Source organism: Populus euphratica, unplaced genomic scaffold (genome assembly GCF_000495115.2).
Source record: "Populus euphratica unplaced genomic scaffold, PopEup_1.0 scaffold88.1, whole genome shotgun sequence".
Classification (NCBI taxonomy): domain Eukaryota; kingdom Viridiplantae; phylum Streptophyta; class Magnoliopsida; order Malpighiales; family Salicaceae; genus Populus; species Populus euphratica.
This window is the reverse complement of record NW_011499956.1, coordinates 726,941-745,847: the sequence shown is the minus strand read 5'-3', so window position 1 is coordinate 745,847 and position 18,907 is coordinate 726,941. Positions and strand designations below refer to the sequence as shown.

General features: G+C 33.6%; 1 protein-coding gene, 2 long non-coding RNA genes and 1 pseudogene across 6 annotated transcripts; 1 reads left to right on the top strand and 3 right to left on the bottom strand.

Moving 5' to 3' along the window:
* The first annotated feature begins 2,632 nt into the window (after positions 1 to 2,632).
* Positions 2,633 to 4,622, top strand: LOC105138371 (uncharacterized). Its single transcript, XR_844760.1, has 3 exons — positions 2,633 to 2,750; positions 3,464 to 3,539; positions 4,340 to 4,622. It is a non-coding gene; the product is annotated as an uncharacterized LOC105138371 (long non-coding RNA).
* Positions 4,623 to 4,881: 259 nt separating this feature from the next.
* On the bottom strand, positions 4,882 to 5,832 carry LOC105138372 (major allergen Pru ar 1-like). Its single transcript, XM_011044427.1, has 2 exons — positions 5,559 to 5,832; positions 4,882 to 5,370 (listed from the first exon to the last, which is right to left on the bottom strand). The coding sequence occupies exons 1-2, from the start codon at positions 5,740 to 5,742 to the stop codon at positions 5,072 to 5,074; spliced, it is 483 nt and encodes a 160-aa protein (XP_011042729.1). The 5' UTR covers positions 5,743 to 5,832; the 3' UTR covers positions 4,882 to 5,071.
* A 2,000-nt stretch (positions 5,833 to 7,832) lies between these two features.
* LOC105138387 (protein ENHANCED DISEASE RESISTANCE 2-like) lies at positions 7,833 to 12,190 on the bottom strand (annotated as a pseudogene).
* Positions 12,191 to 12,394: 204 nt separating this feature from the next.
* Positions 12,395 to 15,680, bottom strand: LOC105138369 (uncharacterized). 4 transcript variants are annotated; one of them, XR_844757.1, is made up of 9 exons: positions 15,321 to 15,680; positions 15,180 to 15,236; positions 14,751 to 14,926; positions 14,501 to 14,575; positions 13,744 to 13,797; positions 13,475 to 13,540; positions 13,157 to 13,244; positions 12,512 to 12,579; positions 12,395 to 12,415 (listed from the first exon to the last, which is right to left on the bottom strand). It is a non-coding gene; the product is annotated as an uncharacterized LOC105138369 (long non-coding RNA). The 4 variants fall into 4 exon arrangements; XR_844756.1 differs by having other exon boundaries at positions 12,398 to 12,418; XR_844758.1 differs by lacking the exon at positions 13,157 to 13,244 and having other exon boundaries at positions 12,401 to 12,415.
* Between the last annotated feature and the right edge of the window lie 3,227 nt (positions 15,681 to 18,907).

Genomic DNA, 18,907 nt, shown 5'->3' with positions numbered 1-18,907 from the left:
TCATCAATCATTCCTTTCATTTATGTGATAGGCCTGCATTTAAAATGAACATTTACCACAAATTAAAGGTATCTTATATTATTAGATATATTAGTATAAAACATGTTTTAGTTAAGGAGTTATTGATACTTCAAGTGCAAAATAATGATAGACAACCATGATATAAATGCACTTTTAAGTACTAATCAGTTGGTGAATGATAATATATATGAACAATGCCAAGTAGGTCTTAATAAATTTGTAATTAAATTGACACCCATAACCCTTTTTTTTCGATTCGAGTCTTTTTATTGTAACAAAAAAAAGCAACAAAAACAATTCAAAGAATAAATATTATAATTACAATTATAAAGCATCATCTTTGATTCCTTGTAAAGAAGACAACTAGAAAGTCCCACGCAAACTAGCATTTATGGTAAGAACTTGACTTATGTTGCTTTTGTTTCAATTGTGTTACAACATTGTATATAATGATGCTTCTAGAAATACTATTTTTATCTATCGTTTATACTAATTAATTAGTATGCATGGAATATGATTATACTGTTCATGTAACCAGTGTAGCCAGCTCTACTCTTCTAGTTGGACCTGTTCCAATTCAAAACTCAAAATTTATGACCTAGTAAAATAAAAAAGAAATTATTTTTTGTTTTTTAATTGTGTTTTATTTGAAATTCCAGTACTTAACATTATTCAATAACACTACATAAATTATACAGAGATTGCTTTATGACGCATCATTTACAGAATTTGATCGTAATCCCAATTTTCTTCTTGATTATATTTTATATGATGTTATTATACACTAAAGAAACAAAAAAATAAAAAATTATAGTCCTTTTTAGATGTATTTCATATGTGATGGAATTGTAAATAGATTAATGGAACAATAAAAAATATTTTATATAAAGTATTATTTATTTCATAATATAATAACAATAGTTAAATCTACAATATTTAAATTAAAAACTATCAATATTAATATATATTTTTTAAAATTATTTTATAACCTTAATTTTAAAAATATTATTAACCAAACATATTAAACTGTTTTATGTTCAATCTCAATTTTAACCACAATTTTAACTAAATATACATAAATATCAAATTAATTTTACCAAAAAATAATTTTTATAAAATAATTTTTTAAAAATTATTACTATAATAACTATCATAATACCGTATGCACTGTCAAATTGTCAAGACATGAGAAACGCTTGGGCTCAAAACCTTAAACACAAGTTTAAATAGAAAAGCTTACTTTAACACAAGTTTAAACTTGTTTATTTTTCGCTCTTATCGCGGCTTCTATCAAAATATTTTGAAATGTAAAAAATAAAAATATTTGGGTAAAATAATTCTTTTTGTTATTTTTATTAAATTAAATATTATTAATTGAACAAATTAAAAATAAAAAGGTTGATTAACCCTAATTAAATCAACTTAATAATTTTATCAGATTGAATTATTTTTTTATTTTTTTATTTTAATATTTTATAAAAAATATAAAAATTAATTTATAATAAATTAAATACTAAATAATAAAATTAAATAGAAACTCAATTAACAGAACAAAAAAATTAAAAAAACCAGAAAACTTAAAAGACGTATTACAACAATGCCTAAGCTGGTGTTATCTATTTTTTTTTTTAACTCATAAACAACATCTTGTTTATTATTAAAAAAATTGTTATCTATGACAATAGTCAGTTTAGCTAAAACAAGAAAATTGTTATCAAAACAATAAAAAAAATATACCAACTTAATTCACTATTTATATAAACAGTGGAGTGTTTTCGCTAATGGGACCCTCGAGCAGCCGGTCCGAAGCCTTGAAGAACTAGTTGCAGGGATCCAAATCCAGTACTTGTAAATATTTTTTAAAAGTAAATTGATTGGTCCAAAATTTAGTTTGAATTGGATTTCCTTCTACATGAGATATAATTATGTCTTAAATTGAAAGCAATAAGGTCTGGAAAGTAACTACAACTATTAGCATAGTTTAATATTGGGATAATTGCATTATCGTACTCACATCTTTGTTTATATGAATTCATGGACTTCAGAAGCAGTGAGGCGCCTCGGAGGTATGGACTCGCTTGGCGAGAGATGGTTTCTGGATTATGAGTTTCTTTTATCTAAAAACCCTAATTACCATGATCTCTATTGATTTTCTCTTCTGTTTTGATTTCTTTCTAGGTTTTAGATAGATGGGTTAGCACATGTTTACTTCAAAATCAACTAGACTGTTCAGGACACGGGCCTGGTGTTTGGTCTGTGGTTTTTCTAGGGGCCTCCATTATTGGTGGGTTGGGAGTTTTGTCAGGTATACTCTGTATCTGTGTGACTGCAGCTATGTTTTTTTAATTAGGATACATGGTCTTGGCTGGTTTCTCATTGAACATTTATCCGGAGAGGGTTGCGCTGATGTTGTTTGGATTTTGCAGTTCTGGGGTTGTATATGTGGATGGGAATGGGTTGGTTTTTTGCGGAGTGATGTTCTTAGCTAGCCCAAAATAAAGTAGACGTTTTGTGCTTAAGCAGTTATTCCAATTTCATGGATTGCTTTGGTCTGTGAGGGGAAAAAAAACCTCGGCAGCTGTTCGTTGATTTCATCTGCTTCATCCAATTTCATGGATTGCTTTGGTCTGTGAGGAAAAAAAAAAAAAAAAACCTCGGCAGCTGTTCGTTGACGATGCAGATTCATTGGGTTGATTTCATCTGCTTCATGCTCCAAGTCTAAATTTCAGGTACGCAACTGTTTCTTTGTGCGCTGATATCATGGCTCTTTTTTTTAGAAACAGTTGCACTATTCAAGAAAAGGGATGTCTGTTGTTTTTTTAGGGGCTTCCAATCTTCATGGTTTGGGAATCTTGTTAGGCCTACTCTGCATTAGTATGGATGCATTTGTGTTTTTGACTAGGATACATGGTCTTGGCTTATTGTTTCATTGATTTGGGAGTGGTTCAGTTGAGGTTTAGAAAGTTTCGGGGTTGCATATATGAATGGGAAAGGGTTCGACAGTTGTGTGTGATGTTCTCATCCACCAAATTTATTCAGAACATTCTAAGGACGCACATCGCTTCAGAATAAAATTTATTCAAAACTTTCTTCGCCAATTAATTATCTTGGTTCATTTGCACACCTAATCTCACTGTTCTTCAAAGTATTTGTTAATAGTTTGTTCTTTACATTAATGGGGCTAGACCATAATTGGGTAGTGCATCTACATAGATGTTTTAAAATGGAAAGTTGAGGACCATGTCATCAAATATCAGTTATGATACTGATAAATTGAGTATTTTAATGAGATTGAACGGTCCTTGACTATTCAGATTATACCTGCTTTTGAATAAATTGTTTCAGGCATGGGTCTAGGTGGAAGTAGAAGTTGATTCCTCTCCTTTTCTCAAGCATATAGCCTTTGTTATGTTTGAAATTCTCTATTACATAAATTTTTCAGGTGGAAAACACTTCAGCTCCTTGAAGTTTAAGATTTAGTTGCTGCACATTCATGGAGTTTTCTGCAGCAGCACAAGGTTGATTTCATCACTATATTTTTTGCTGGGCAACTTTTATTTGCACGAATGCTTTTTTGTTAGCTTTTTCCACATTCCATTTTGCTTTTCCCATTGGCAAGTATGAATTGGCTCTGTAACTTTCTGTCGATATGTGTTGCGTGATTGCCAAGTTTGATTGGATACACTGATGCTATTTTTATGGCTGTTCTGTGACATGAAAAACTCAGCTGGTTTGGGTTTTTTTCTCAGTATTTTCCAAGTGATCACTACTGCAATCTCGTACTAGCATATGAGTTTTTCCAATTCCTGCAGCCTTACTCTCCATCTTGAAATGGATACTTGTCTGAGCGAGACTTTGATCCTGGTTCTCCAGACTTGCTTTTTTCTGTGCTTTGTTTGTTTCTGACCTTCTTTGATGTGCATAGTCCATCAATTTCCTGCAATTTTCATACATTGCAAAGCTGTTTGCTTTGCCTTTCAATGCGCGCAAACATTGCGAACTTTATGAGCTTGAACTCAATATTCTTTACTCTTTGTGACACTTTTGATTTTGTTGGGTCTTTGATCCTCCCCATTTTGAAGCTCTTTCATGATTGTCCCCAGCAATTTTCAGCTACCATTTGAAAGTTCCTTCATCCTATCAAATAATGATGGTTTTTCAGGCTTTTACCACACTTCTAATTGGGATCTTTCCTATTCCAACTGTTCACGATCTCTTTTTACCCATGCATTTTATTTTTTTAATGCTAAAGCCTGTTTAAATTTAGACTTCTTGCACTTTTCGCAGCTTCACATACTTCTTTTCTTTTCTTATACAGGACGAATTACTACCAGGCTTTAGCAGCTGACCACCCATTTTGTCAAGGGTTCATGCTTGTACCATCTCAGATTCCAGCTCATCATCCCACTCGCATTCTGCTTTGTTTTTGTTCTGTACATGCTTATTTGTACCTTTTTCAGTGCCTCCCGCTGATCCAAATGAGGCATCGCCTGTGTGCTGCTGAAAAAACTCCTCTGTCATTTTGTTGGTCTGCTGGACTTGGCTTCTTTAACTCATTTCATTTTTCAATCAACGGTCGCTATGTTTTGGCTCATGCATTACATTCTTTTTGTATAGACATAATTAGCTGTTATGAGATTATGTCTACACAAATAGCGCAGACCGTAACTTGGTATGGACAGGTAAACTACAGTGACTAAAAATATAAATTAGACTCCCAGATTGCAGGAGAAGTTTTGTCTGGCTTTCTGCCATCAATGCCCAGGAAAGCTCCTAAATCTGGAAGGATTTTTTAAATCCTGCAAATAAGAAAGGAGAAGAAAAGTCTCGAGTTCTTGCTCTTCAATAACCTTTGATCACAATCAAAACACAATTTTTATTATGCAACTTTTACTCTTTTCAAAACAATACAAGTAACCGTATGACCAAAACCCCAAGCACAAAATATTGTAAGGCAAAACATGAAAGCCAGACCGAATGCACGCGACCGAATACACGCCTGTATTATCTCACACAAATAATAATACAAAAAAACTAGAAATTTTCAGATTCAGGCATCAGGATTTGCCAAGAAGTAAGCTTCAACGACCTTGAACAAGGCCTCTGTCTTCTTGCCATAAACGTCCTTGATTTTATCTTTGTTGATCTCACCATCACCTTTGATGTGATATGTGCTGGTTCTCTTGCAGACGGATCCTCCTTCAGGAGTAGGCACAAACTTGTTCTCGTAAATAACTTTCTCAACTTCGGCGAACTTCCACACATCAGCTTCAATCACGCTGAAGCTATAGGTGAAGTTCTCTTCGTCGATTGCTTCAATCTTTTGCTTCACATAATTGAGCCCTTTTCCTGCAAATGAAAACTTAGATTGTTACTTGTTTGATCAAGATATGCATGTTCTGTGATCAACAAACTTAGATTGTTACTTGAAGCAATAGGTGAAGTTCAAGCTTTTTAAAAAAATAAAAATAAAAGCTAGATTATATTAAACGAATTTCAAGTGTAAAAACCAGGTAGAGATTAACACACACACTTGCCTTCAACAAAAGTAATCTTCCTGACAGTTCCTGGTCCTCCATTTCCTTCAATTATCACAGAGCTCTTAATATATTCTGGTAGAATTTTAGGCATAAGAGCGTCGGTGTCAAGGCAATATGCCTTGAAAAGCTTGGCTGGAGACACAGCAACGAGGAATTCATTTTCCAAAGTGATGACACCCATTATAATAAATAGATAGAATGAACAGAGAAGATCGACAAGGAGTAGAATATTTGGAGTTAAGGATGGTTTTGCGGTACATGTATGAGATAAGTAGAGGTGGTATTTATAAGATGAAAGTGAAGGTTATCTCGTGTGAATTTTGGTAAATGGTCAAAATACGTTAACGAAAGTTCTTCATGAATTTGGCTCTCGGTGTCTTTGTCGAAGAAGAAAAATCAACGTATTCTTTTTTAATGGTATTTCCTCTCAAAGTCAAGGAAAGTGACTCTAAAATCTGAAGATAATTCTCATTTCCTTCTAGATGATATATTTATAAGCCGCCCCCGTCCATTTTTCAAGAGAGGATTAGGGCTTGGGTTTGAATTGTCTATTTTCCCTTCACTACATCCTCTAACTGAAACCATCTCTCGTGAAGGAAAGTATTATTGCTTTCAAAATGAGTTCTTTTAGGGTCATTAAAGCTTTGCATGGTTGTTATTTACAGAGTTTTATAGGATTAATGAAGATGTCTAGACATCAATATTAATAATAATAATAAAAATATTACTTTAAAACAATTAACGAATATCCCATAGCACAAGTTCATAGAGTCAAAAGTCAGACGCAGAGATCTTGATTGGTAGGCATTTAAAATACATAGAGAGATTGTTGAGCTTTTCAGACTATCCACCATATCGAAACGTGTTATGAGCCTGGATGCCATGAAAACAGTGTGTAAACTTGAGTTCCAATATGAATCTAACAATGTTATGGGAAATTCCAAAATTCCAAAATTAATTCTTTTTGTGTTCCCAAACTCCAGTGCCGGAACCATCCCAGAAATAGGAAGAGACGAAGTTCTCATCAACTAGGCAAATAAAGCTTGGAGCATCAAACCAAAGCATCGACCCACATGCTAGTTTTCCTGAGTTCTGACAATCTGCTAAACAAGCTACTGATAGTCAGGAATTCTCTTGTTTGTTTCCTTTCCCAAACCTTCACATGTATAACCTACTAACCTTTGATTATGCATGTTTCCAGGTAAAACTCAGGAAACAATATTCACAGTGTGTGAGAGCTTTCTTTCCTCTTGTAATTGCAGGAAACGATATTCACATATTTGATGCAGCAAGGCAAAAATTGCGCCTTTTGTCTTTGTTTCAACAATAGTTGCATACCATCAAAACCCTACAATCAAATATGTGGTGTCATACAGGGCCCAGCATCACAAGGTGTGATTTGATAAGCTCACCATATCTGCTCAAGTTGGTCCTGATTCCCTTAAGCATGCATGTGGCAGAACATTTTGGTTGGTTTCAACAATATTCCTTGATTATTTATCGTTTCCCGATGCTCTTGGCAATGCTTATGCTCTTGGCACAGGGACGACGTGAAGAATACATATAAGTCATACTTTGACAAGGGTAAGAAAGGAGTTGGCTGTTGATGTAATCCCTTGATTTACATGAAAATAGCCACACTTGGCATGTCTATGTGTACTCTTCTTGAATTGTTATCTCCTTGTTGAGTCCTTAAATGTGCTTTCGTTAGTAATTTGGTTTCAGAACTCCAGTGTATACCATTTCTAGCAAGTTTCACGCCTCACATCATATTGAACTTGTTCCTGCTGCTGAAGACGAGGTAGATTGTGTTTAGAACTATTGAAGCTGAAGCAAATGCTGTTCCAGACTTGCCCCTTAAAAAATTTGAACCGGTAGATCAATCAGATAGTTATCACTGTATTAAACCCCATTGGCATCTTTTTTCAGGAATCCAGCATGAAGCATTGAAAAATCATCCTGAGGATCTAGTAAATTGAGAAACTATATTTCACAGCAACGCCTTGTTATTAATTTTTTTTTTTGTAGGAGATCTCTGAAACTGATCCCTTGATCATTCGGGCTACACCCATGTACATTCTTGGCTACCAATTCTCTTCTCAAATTGCAGAACGTCCTCTCCTGGTGTAGAAACTTCAGACAATTTTCTACTCCAATGCAGATACTAAAATCTTGATTCTCAATCAAGCACAATCTGATCCTGCAAACTGGCTAGTTCATGCTTAATCTCTGTTTTGTCAAAGGGTTGCCTTATGACTAGTCAAGTTAATCACCATTAAAAGTAAGATTATTGAATAGACCTTTTGACTAAAAAAACCTACTAATGCTCGACCGAAAGATGAATATTTCCATAAATTCATGAATGAGAAAATGCGTGCATAATTGTTTTCTTTTTCTTACTCTCAAAGAGCAAGGACTTCTTTTTCCGCCGATCAGAAGTCCATTTCAAGAATAAGCTTCCTGTACCAAAACATGCAGCCAGATGAGCTTCTCTCGCATCCAGTGGGTACCATATGTCAAGAAACTTGAAAGCACCACTTCTCCCTTTTCATGACCTCCACCAGCCTTTTTCTTGAATACCACTCAATTTATTGAACCATAATCTCATGTTACAATGATTTGATGTCATAATGTTATCTTGGAATTTCATCCTTCTACGCTGGTGGATGATAAATCTTCCCCCCCTGCCATCATCTTATTCAGTAGTTTTGTACTTTTGCCTACTCTTGATCAATACAAAACAACTCATGAAATTGGAATGAAACACATGCGCGCGCGCGCACGCGCGCGCACACACACACATATATATATCTTTTTGTGATAAAACACTTACATATTTAAGTCAGAAGAAATGATTTATTGTCAAAAATAGTGAATGATCTCTGCTAGTCATGAAGAATCTGGATGCAATCTGGGAACCATAGCTGATGAAAGCTCAATGTGAGAGACACGGACAGCACCAATCAACTGCTCTGGCAATTCTTCTGTAGTATTTGCCTGTAAAAAAGGGGGAAATTAAAAGGAGAATGGTAAAATTTTAACAGATCCACGGTAAATGGTTTAGTATTGCCTCTCCATGCATCACTATATATACATAAATCTCAAAGCATAAGAGCAGCTTGCATCGTTACCATACCAACAATTACTAAAATGCAGCCAGAGCAATATTCCCTGGTTCTCACACTAATAGCAACTACTTTTAGCCCCACTTGAAATGAGCGATGAAGCATTACAATGAATGTAGAACACGGAAGGATGCACATGCAATGGCAACATTACCAAGGGAGCTTGAAAGAGACATCCAAAGTGTGTTTTTTCATTTCATTTTTTCGTTGAAATATTATTTAAGGACAGTGACTATGCATCATAACTGAGTTAAGTTGTTTCCTGTTTCAGTTTTACCTTATCAATCGATCAAATCTCTCTTAAAGTAAAAACTTCTAAAACAAATTTCCTAGCAAAACTTGGTTTTCATATTTTCAAAGTGTTGATGAAACTAGTTTTAGACTAATGAACAACCTAGAGAATTTTTTTTTATTACAACATAGCATACTAATCCTAGAAAGTGATCATAAAGGCTTAGTCCGCTTAAACATTGTAGCTTGCTCATGAGTATGAATGCATTGTCCGTAATTTCAGTTGGTAGCCTTCCTGGTCATATAAATAACTAAGATGGTTTTATGAAATAGAGCCTCCTGCATGACACACCTGTACTAGGAAAGCCATGTCAACCACCAATGTTGGACTTGTGCCCATTACAAGCCACAGAACTCCAGAAGCAACAGCAGAAGAACCAATATCAACATCGACCTACAGATGCATAAAACTAGTTTAGACCATGCTAATGTATTGTTCAAGCAATTCACAGTTACAGATTTGTGTGGCACTTACTTCCAGGTATTTGGGACCACGGATGTAGTTGCACTCAACTGCTTTTCCCAATAAACATGGAGTGCTTCCTACACTTTGGCGCATAATCCATGAACCCTGCATGGTTTAATATAGAAAGCAACTTAGTCATGCTGAACTCGTTGCACATATCCATGAACCCTGCATTGAGATTGAAGGAGTGCTTACTCAATGACCAAACAGGAATTAAAACATCAAGTTACTGTTGAGGTGTGGCTTAAATTGGGGAGTTGGGTTAGGGTAGATTGGGAAAAGCATGGAGTTGTGTCCTAAACAAGAATGAAATGTGTTGATATATTTTGTTTACGAAAAGAGACTTTTCTTGTTGGAGCTGGACTTGAAGTATGTTTCCTAATGAAAATTAGACTTTATTGCAAGTATAAATATCATGTGTTGTGGCTAATTTTTGCGCACCACTAATATTGGTGGTGTGTAATGGCAACCACAAATCTTAGATAGTATAATTCAATTCTTCGGTGTATGCCATTGTGGGTTTTGTGAAATGGTTGCCTTTGCGAGGCCTAGTAGCTGTGTAGTGAAGATTCTAGATGTAACCGGGTTTTCAATAATAAGGTATTTGTGTAGTGTTTGATTAGTGGATGTAATCTCCAATTTTTTATAGTGAAGTTTTATGGAGTAGGCTTTGCCAAACCGTTATATTTCATGTCTTTTTTGACAATTACATGTTTCATTACTTCTTAGCCTTTGGCATCAACTCTATTTGAACAATAATGAAATTCTAAAAAAAAAAAAAAACAAAATGGTAAATTCCACAAGGTGTGATATTGATGAGAATGGAAATAATTGAAGGAAACAAACAAATGGAAAATTAGCACCTACAACCCAGCCCCAAACCCAGACTTCCAGATGAGAGGAAGCAGTGCAAAGCATATAAGAATGACAATTTATAATGTTGAGAAATTTTAGCATACAGTACTATTGTTTTTCCTTGCTATGGTTAATAAGAGAAGCAGGGAAAGAAGTGCTTCTTCCACACTTAGCTTTTAGCTGCTTTTCTATGATAAATTGTTCAATGTTTTTTCCACAACACTTTTATTCTAGAAAATGATAGATCAAAGCAGCTTAACTTTTAAGCACAACAAGGCCAAATAAACCTATCAATTTCTGGCAAGAGTGGCAGATTTCAGTGAGTAAATCACAGAAGGAACTCACCATCGATATTATTTAACATCTCAAGAAGACAATGCTGCTGAAATGATGGAAGGTAACCCACACCCCATCCCTTCAGATCAATCTGCATATGATGCTGCACCTGTGTTCTAGGTCTCCCATTACGAGGTTTCAAAGGGGAAATATTGAAACCTCCACCTGTAAGTCAGAACGTAGCTAAGAACTGTCAGAAACTCTGATAATAGATTCATATACACAAACCAAAGGGACGGGGGAATTTGGGACTTACTCTCAACATGAGCACGCACATAACCTGATTGTGGAACACAGTTTTCATGCTCTATAGAACGAAATAATACAACTGCACAATAACAAGAAGGTTAAGCTTGTGACAAGTTAGAAGATCAAAATTGATTTGGACAAGCAAAAACATTTACCATAGCTTCCATCATCATTTCACCGCCAATACCTTACATAGCAAAGGTCACGGGACCACACAAACCTGTAGCCCATTTATATGTAAGTGACAGAAGAAGATAATAGGTGATTTCTGAAGGAACGAAAGGAACCTCACTCTTGAAACATGGATATACACAATAGTTATCTTAAAAATACTGTTCAATGTAGCTTATGTAAAACACATCCTACTTATTCTTTCTCAAGGAAAAAAGGCTGAACCTTGACGGATTTATGCTCCTACTTGGAGAGCAACTTAGATTTTCATAACACAATTAATTATTGCGCATACATGGCTTGGAAATGAAGGGGGGAAAATATTAGGATATATAGCTTAATATGGATTTTCTATGGCTTTATTTTGGAAATTTCATACTAGAAAACACGACCAACAACACTCCATATGAAATGCATTCATTATTTTGACATAGGCAAGGAAGCAATTTATGTGGGGGTCTAGGGGATGATAGTACTTTGGAAACCAGTCCAGCTGAAGACGATGATAGAGTATTGCTGTGTGTCCATCTACCTCTTCAACTAAAGAACCATGCTGGAAAGTGGAATCCCACCTGCAAAAGGCAAGAAAAATATCATTCATGAATTGTCAAAGTGCATGAAGAACATAGTGTAAAATCATATATACCAAACAGCAATTCGCTTCAAGTATTTGCAGGAGTTCTTCATGAATAAGTCAAGTTAATAAAACATTAAGAATTAAAGATACAAGTAAATTGCCTATAGGTAGAATTTAACACCATATTATGCACACAGCAGTGCATCAATCTACAGGGGGAAGCACACATTTAACAGGGTCTCTCAACCATCATATTAAGTTCTGGGGTGAAAAAGGAAAAACAAAAAAAAAACCTACTCAAACCGTGTTGCATCCATGCTCATTACAAGTTCAAATATTTCTTCACATGTAGCCTTAACAATACCTACAGCCTTCATTGCTTGACTGCAGCTCCTCAGCTGCATCAAGTAAACAATAAATGGTGGCAAGACCAATTACAGCCTCATACATGGCAAACTAAAGTCTAACACAGAAAGCAAATGAACAAATGATTCCATACAAGGTAATCAGTTTTAGTAAGCTCTTCAAAAATGCGGAGTCCCGTCGTATGTACAGCAAATAAAACTTATAAATTCATCTATACCACCATAACGTAGCCAGCAATCAAAGTCCCAGTTCAAGTCTTTAATGTGCTTCTATATTTGAACTTTTAAACAATGAAAGAAAGCTATGAGAAATAGGTCACCATTTTGGCATTTTAGAAGACGCCAATGATTTATAGGGAATGCTTGGTTGTTAGCAGTCTGGTTTGGCAATTCTGAGTCACATTCTGGTGTCCGGTCCTCTACTGAATCAGGAGAAAATGCCAGTTAGGAACTAAAGGAGAACTGGAAAAAGATTGAATGAATAAGTTGAATTCCATGAAAGGAATCATGAAAACCATTTCCAATTGTTTTTCTCCGGAACAAATTTGTATGAGTGTCGTCTTCACCCTCATGTTCACCAAACCTGCAGACAATTCAGAAATCACATGCATATTGCTATCAGATTTGTTTGAATTGCCCCTACCTTTCGACTAGGCTTTCATTATATATAGGAAAAGTAGTGCTGTTGTGCTGTACATAGTAATTACAAAGAGGAAATCTAGGAAGCTAAATATAGTAAGGTAAATTTCCTATTTAAGCATTTACAGCTGTATGCTTGATTTCAGCCTTTTTATTGGGTAAATTTTCTATTTAAGCATTTACAGTTGTATGCTTGATTTCAGCCTTTTTATTGACAATTGCCTCCAAACGTTCATAGCAGTTGGAGCAGCTGATAAAACTAGCTACTATAGCAGTTCAAATTGTTGATGAATCTAACATCAATTGCTGGAATATTGTAGTGGTAGAAAATGTCTGACCTAAAATGTAATGAAATTCTTTTAATAAAGATAGATGAACGTGAACTGCTGCACAATTTATTCCCTTAAAATACAGAATATGTTTGCCAGTATCAACATAGTTTTACCAAAGCAGGCAGAAAATAATGCTATGAAGGCATCAACTTTCAGCCAAACTAGCAGAGAAATATAACAGGCAGTCACTGGCTTCCATTTTCTGATGAACTAGCAGTCACCCCATTATCCATACCAGATCCATGTATAAGGCATATTTATCACTAACAGTGTTATGCTGCAACCAAATCATGCAACAAGTCTTACATGCATCATCATTCCAGTCAGTGTATAGAAACTGAAAATGTTGAATAAAGAGTCAATGGAACATCTTATGGTTAACCAAGGATGTTTCATCCAGGACTTAACACCTATATTTACCAGTGAATCAAACCAAAACTCAGAAGGAGAAAAAGCTATCGAAGGACTGGGAGATAACAAAGTTTACACATTCTGAAGTATAGAGACCTGATCAATTAGAGATTCAATTTTTTCCTTCCAGATCAGTGCTTCCTGGATGTCATATGCCACAAACTGAAATAAGAAAACAGCACATGAGGATCAACATTTTCTACAAATAATTCAGATGCCACAACAAATTCAGCAAGATAAGGAAGTGCAAAAGGTTAAGAATGTTGTATTCAGACAAAGATCTTGTTTTTGCTTATTTCCGAGGCAGATACTAAAGATATTATCTTCATTAAGAATTTCAGAAACTGAGAGCAAAGACTACTCACTGTTATTGCATTATTCTTTTCTTTCTTGTTGTAAACAGATAGAGTGTAAATCATCCGCAGAAATGAAAACAATATTCAGGTTAACTTGAAGATTCAAGTTACATTGAAACTCTTCCATCAGCAAAATTACATCACAGCTAATTAAGATACCACTAGCTCCCTAAAGCTGGTTGTCCATGAAAAAGGGACCACTCAAAGAGGAAGAGAGGAAGGAGAGGCAAAGTCACCAGAGTGACAACAGCAAACTAATTTTCCAACAGTAATTGAAACAAAAACCCAAACAATTACCAACTTCCAAAGATGCAGTTTCATTAGGTTAAAAAAAAAATCCCAAAAAGCATTTGGAATGTTTGTTTAACATTCAGTTCAACACAAAACACATCCACATTCACATGAACAAATACAAAGTTAGTGTGAAGCCTATCTGCTAATGGAGGCTAATCCAATTAATCTGCATACCAAAATAGTTGGGAAATGCCGCCACTTCTATTTATGTTTTGGAACGAAATTGGATTGATGTGCATTAGTGTAATGCACATCAATTTAACTATCTTCATCACCATGAAGTCACTTAAACATACATAATTTCCAACCCCATTAAATTTCGTCAACTTCCAGTACTCAAAAAAGAAATTCATCAACTTTCCAATTCTTTAAAAATGAAACTGATAAAAAAGTATGATGTTTATTGAAGCTGCTATTGATACTATATATTAGAAAACTATGCATAGTTATATATCTGAATGGAAAAACTCACATGTCCTTGATGAGTCTTCAAACATGTATCCTCTACCCTACAATTGCCATCAATCAAAAGGGTCTTGATTGGAACCTAATTTAAAATAGACAGATTTTAACACTCAATATCATACCTGCATTCTCGTTTCCAAACATACAAAAATCCATTTAAAAAAGATACAGTTTTTTATTCCAGAAACTCATTCGAAATAAACTTTGGGGATTATTAAAGAACTAGTGCAAATTTAACCAAAAAAAAAAATAGTTACCTTGTTATCTTGCGGTATCCTTTTGTAATAAGAAAGGAAACTGGGCTCCAGGGTGAAGTACCTTATGTGAATATATGAACTCCCGATCTTTCTCCTTCAGTACCTTACCATCCACCTTTCGTATATCCATTTTGGCCTTTGTGCCCTCCTAATCTCCTCTAAAATAGTTGAATTCTCTAAAAACAACAGAAAAAAAAGATGATATTATTATTAATTGGTTTTTTCATTTTTATTTTGCTCGCATTTTCTACATCATCAATGTATTCTGCTTGTGTATATATCAATGATACGGGGTTGTTCCAAGCATTCTGAAGTAGCCATAAAAGTAGTATATATAACACAGCATCCCAGTACTTGGTTTGAGAACCTGACCATGAAACACTAGTAGTCTTTTTAAGCAAGTAGTAATAAAACAACTGGAAACAGTACCATTAATGTTGATGTTGAGCCACTCCAGACGGTTGGTTTTGGCGGCAGATGGTTCTTCTGTTCAAAGAAAAAATTAGTAGTAATTAAGCAATTGTATGTCATGGGGAGTTGATGATGTAATTATAGAATAGTATAGCTTACCATCCCAGTTTCTGCTTGACGATAGAGAATTTATCTTAAGGTATCTTCTCAATCTGTTAGTCATGATCAGCAGCAACCTCAGCCTCAGCCTAGCTACCTCCCTTGCAACTTCAAGCCACCAAAATTAACGGTTCCCTTGCGGCTTCTCTCCCTTCCTCCTTGCTTAAGTAGGCTGATTCCTTTGATGAGTTGACTCACTGTGCGATGTGGATGCGTCTCCGATCTTTGTTTTATCCATCTCAAGATGATACGAGATTATGTAAATATTATATTGTTAATGAATGGTGTTGACAACAACTTTTGTGGCTGGCTGATGACTGTTTGCTGGTGCCACCGTGTATTGTTCCAGCAAGCCTTTCGTCCTTGGTATAATAAAACTGTCGTCCTTGATATAATAAAACTGCTAAGATTAAATATTACATGCCATGTCATAGAAAGTTGTGACGTTTTTTTTTTTTTCTCTTATTAATAGATATTTAAAAATATTGTTCGGTTATTTTTTTTAATTTTTAAATATTTTTAAATAATATATTTTTTATTTTTTTAAAATAATTTTTTATATTAACGAGTTAAAATAATTTAAAAATATTAAAAAAATATAAAATTTTTCAAAAATATTTTTAAAATACAAAAATAAACTTGTTGAATTGTTTTAATAGGTTGTTGTTAAAAATATTTTTTAAAAAAAATATTATTTTAATTTATTTTCTACTTAATAATATTTTAAAAATTAGTTATTATTATATTTTTAAACACTTTATTATTATACCAACTTGTTATTGTAAATTAACTAGATTTATCTTAAACTAGAATCATTTTATATTTTTTTTAGTAAAATCATATATTTTTAATTAAAAGATATGTATTGAAATTTACATCATTATATGTTATTAAAATTTAATTTAGATCATGACTTGATTTTTTTGATTATCCAAATTTAAAAGGATTAATTTCCGACAACCTTATTTAAGTCAAGCTCTAATTTCCCCTAAAATATGGAGGAAGGACCTACTAGAGAGACCATCTTGAAAATTTAATGTTACATTTTATATTTTATTGTTTATAATAGTTTAAATGCATAAAAAATAACTTATTAAATATTATAATTTTATTATTAAATAAAAAAAATAATGATAATAAAACCCTAAGGAAAACCATTCATAGCCAACTCCAACATCACTACTCTTCTTTCGCCATATGGAAGCTAAGAGCCAACCAAGGAAAACACCTAAAGCCCTGCATCCAATACCCAAACCCACATAAAGCCAGCATATGATGATGGCTACTCGGATGGCTAAAAGTACTAGTCATGGGCTTTGCAAGCTTGTGAAAATAACTTAGAATTAAAATTGTCAAACACATTTTTATAACACGATATGAAATATATAATATAAAATTGAATTGTAAACTTAAATTGTAAAATAATATATTTTTTATTTTTTAAAATTTATTTTTAATATTAATACATTAAAAATTTAAAAATTAATTAAAACTTAAAAAAATAATTAAAGATCAATAAATCCAAAGTGTTTTTCTTCTGTATTTTCTTAATTGATATTTTTTATTCATAAAGTAATGTAAATCACTGAGACTGGGCAAAATCTCAATCTCATAAGTCACAACATAACAATAAAGAAAACATAAATAATAAAACCTTATTTTTCGCAATTCATAACTAGCATAACCATCTCAGCCACAGTCAACAACCATTACCTTTTCTTTCACAACCAACATCACCACTTTTGAATTTATCAACTAAATAAAACAACTTTAAATGTTTAGCAGCAATTGGCAAACAAGTCTAGTGTTTCTTCTATACAATATTTTCAAATGCCAATCATTGCCACAAGAGATACTTCAGCTACTTACCGTTTGATCAAGAAATTTGTAGCATCATCACCGAAAATCAATTGCCCTTGATGTACTCTCTCATCTTCTCTCCTCCGACTCCACTCACCACCCTCTACTGTATCTTCTCACTTTCCCTGTAAGTAATAACTCAAGACCCATTAGATCAACTTGATAGAGGCTTGATGTTGAAGGTTTTGAACAACCTCGATGCACACAGCGTGGAACAATGTGTCATCTTCTCTTGTAGCTGGAACCGTGTTGCTTCTAGTAATCTTCTCTAGAACTCTAAGCCTAGGTGTTTTTCTTCTGTTTGAGATGAACATAGAGATTAATAGAGAGTTGAAGAATTGGTCAACTAACAAATAGATAGAGAATTGAAGAGTTTATCAAACTCGTAAACTCAGTTCGAGTTAACCAAGTTGACAAGTTTGATCGAGTTCGATTGAGTTTACTGATTTTTGAGTTTCTAACCCAATTGTACATGGTATATACAAGTTAACTTGTAAAATTCAACAATTTTACAAGTTAACTCGCGAGTTTGACAACCTTGCTTAGAATTGGTTTTAAAGGAGATGACTTAGGGGATATTTGTATTTTTGCGTCAATAAGAGACAATTTTGTGACTGGACTTTGATTGACAATTGATAAAGGAGTTATGGTTTGCTATGGCTTAAAATCCAAAGGCCCAAAATATTTTGACAAAATAAACACTTTTAGGATGTCATTTTCACAACCATTACATTTATAATCAAATTCCCTTACAACTAAGTCAATTTTTTCTTTATAATGGTAAGTTAAATAGGCAAACTAATTGACATTAAAAAAAGAGGTAAGTTTATGTGTGAATTGTAAATTTTGAAGATTTTAATTGTAGTCTTTTTGTTATTTTACAAGTTGGAAGAAGATGTATATTTTAATATGATTAGTATTTAAAAGTGTATTTTTATCACGGTTAAGGTTTTATATCATCATTTTGCACTCGAAGTATCAATAACTCCTTAACTAAAACATGTTTTATAATAATATATCTAATAATATAAGATATCTTTGATTTGATGTAAACGTTCATTTTAAATGTAGGCTATCACATAAATAAAAAGATTGATCAATGAGTTTAAGAACTGAACTTAAAAGGATAAAGAGATGACCAAACTTAGAAAAGAGATACTGGTGTAGTCCAAATCGAAACACTATTTGGTAATTGGATCATATTTGAAGCTGTAGATCTTAGATTTAGGTTTACTTTATATGGATGGAAAGGTAAGACATAGGCCTATAACTTTCATGGGAGCCCAAGATTTAAAAATGCTATTTTCAAGTCTAAATTGTATCAACAATAAAGAAGTTCGAATATGTCCTGCAGCCCGAACAATGTTCAGTATTTGGCCCATATCTAGAGTTTTAGAAGTCCAAATAATCTCAATTGTTTTTTCTAGAAAGCTAACACAATTTTCTAGAACTTTCATGCTTTCAAGTAGTTCCAATTCTAACGTTATCAATGATATTTTTGGCAGACAAAAGAAGATAAGGATTGTTACCAAGTCAATAGTTAGTCACCCACTCATCAATTAGTTATTAAATCAATAGTTTCTAATTTTAGCATATAAAAAGAGGTAATTGACATGTATTTAGACATCTTGGTTTCCAGATGAAGATCATGCTTTTGCTTTCTCTCTTTGTAGTTTTGTAATGTTTAAGTTCTATTTTCATTAATATCTTGTTTATGCCTTTCATTT

Bases quoted from the DNA above. Each gene is read 5' to 3' on its own strand.
- LOC105138372 (XM_011044427.1), bottom strand. From the start codon at position 5,742: ATGGGTGTCATCACTTTGGAAAATGAATTCCTCGTTGCTGTGTCTCCA. The intron at 5,371-5,558 runs GCAAGTGTGTGT...TTTCATTTGCAG, and splicing joins GAAGATTACTTTTGTTGAAG to GAAAAGGGCTCAATTATGTG.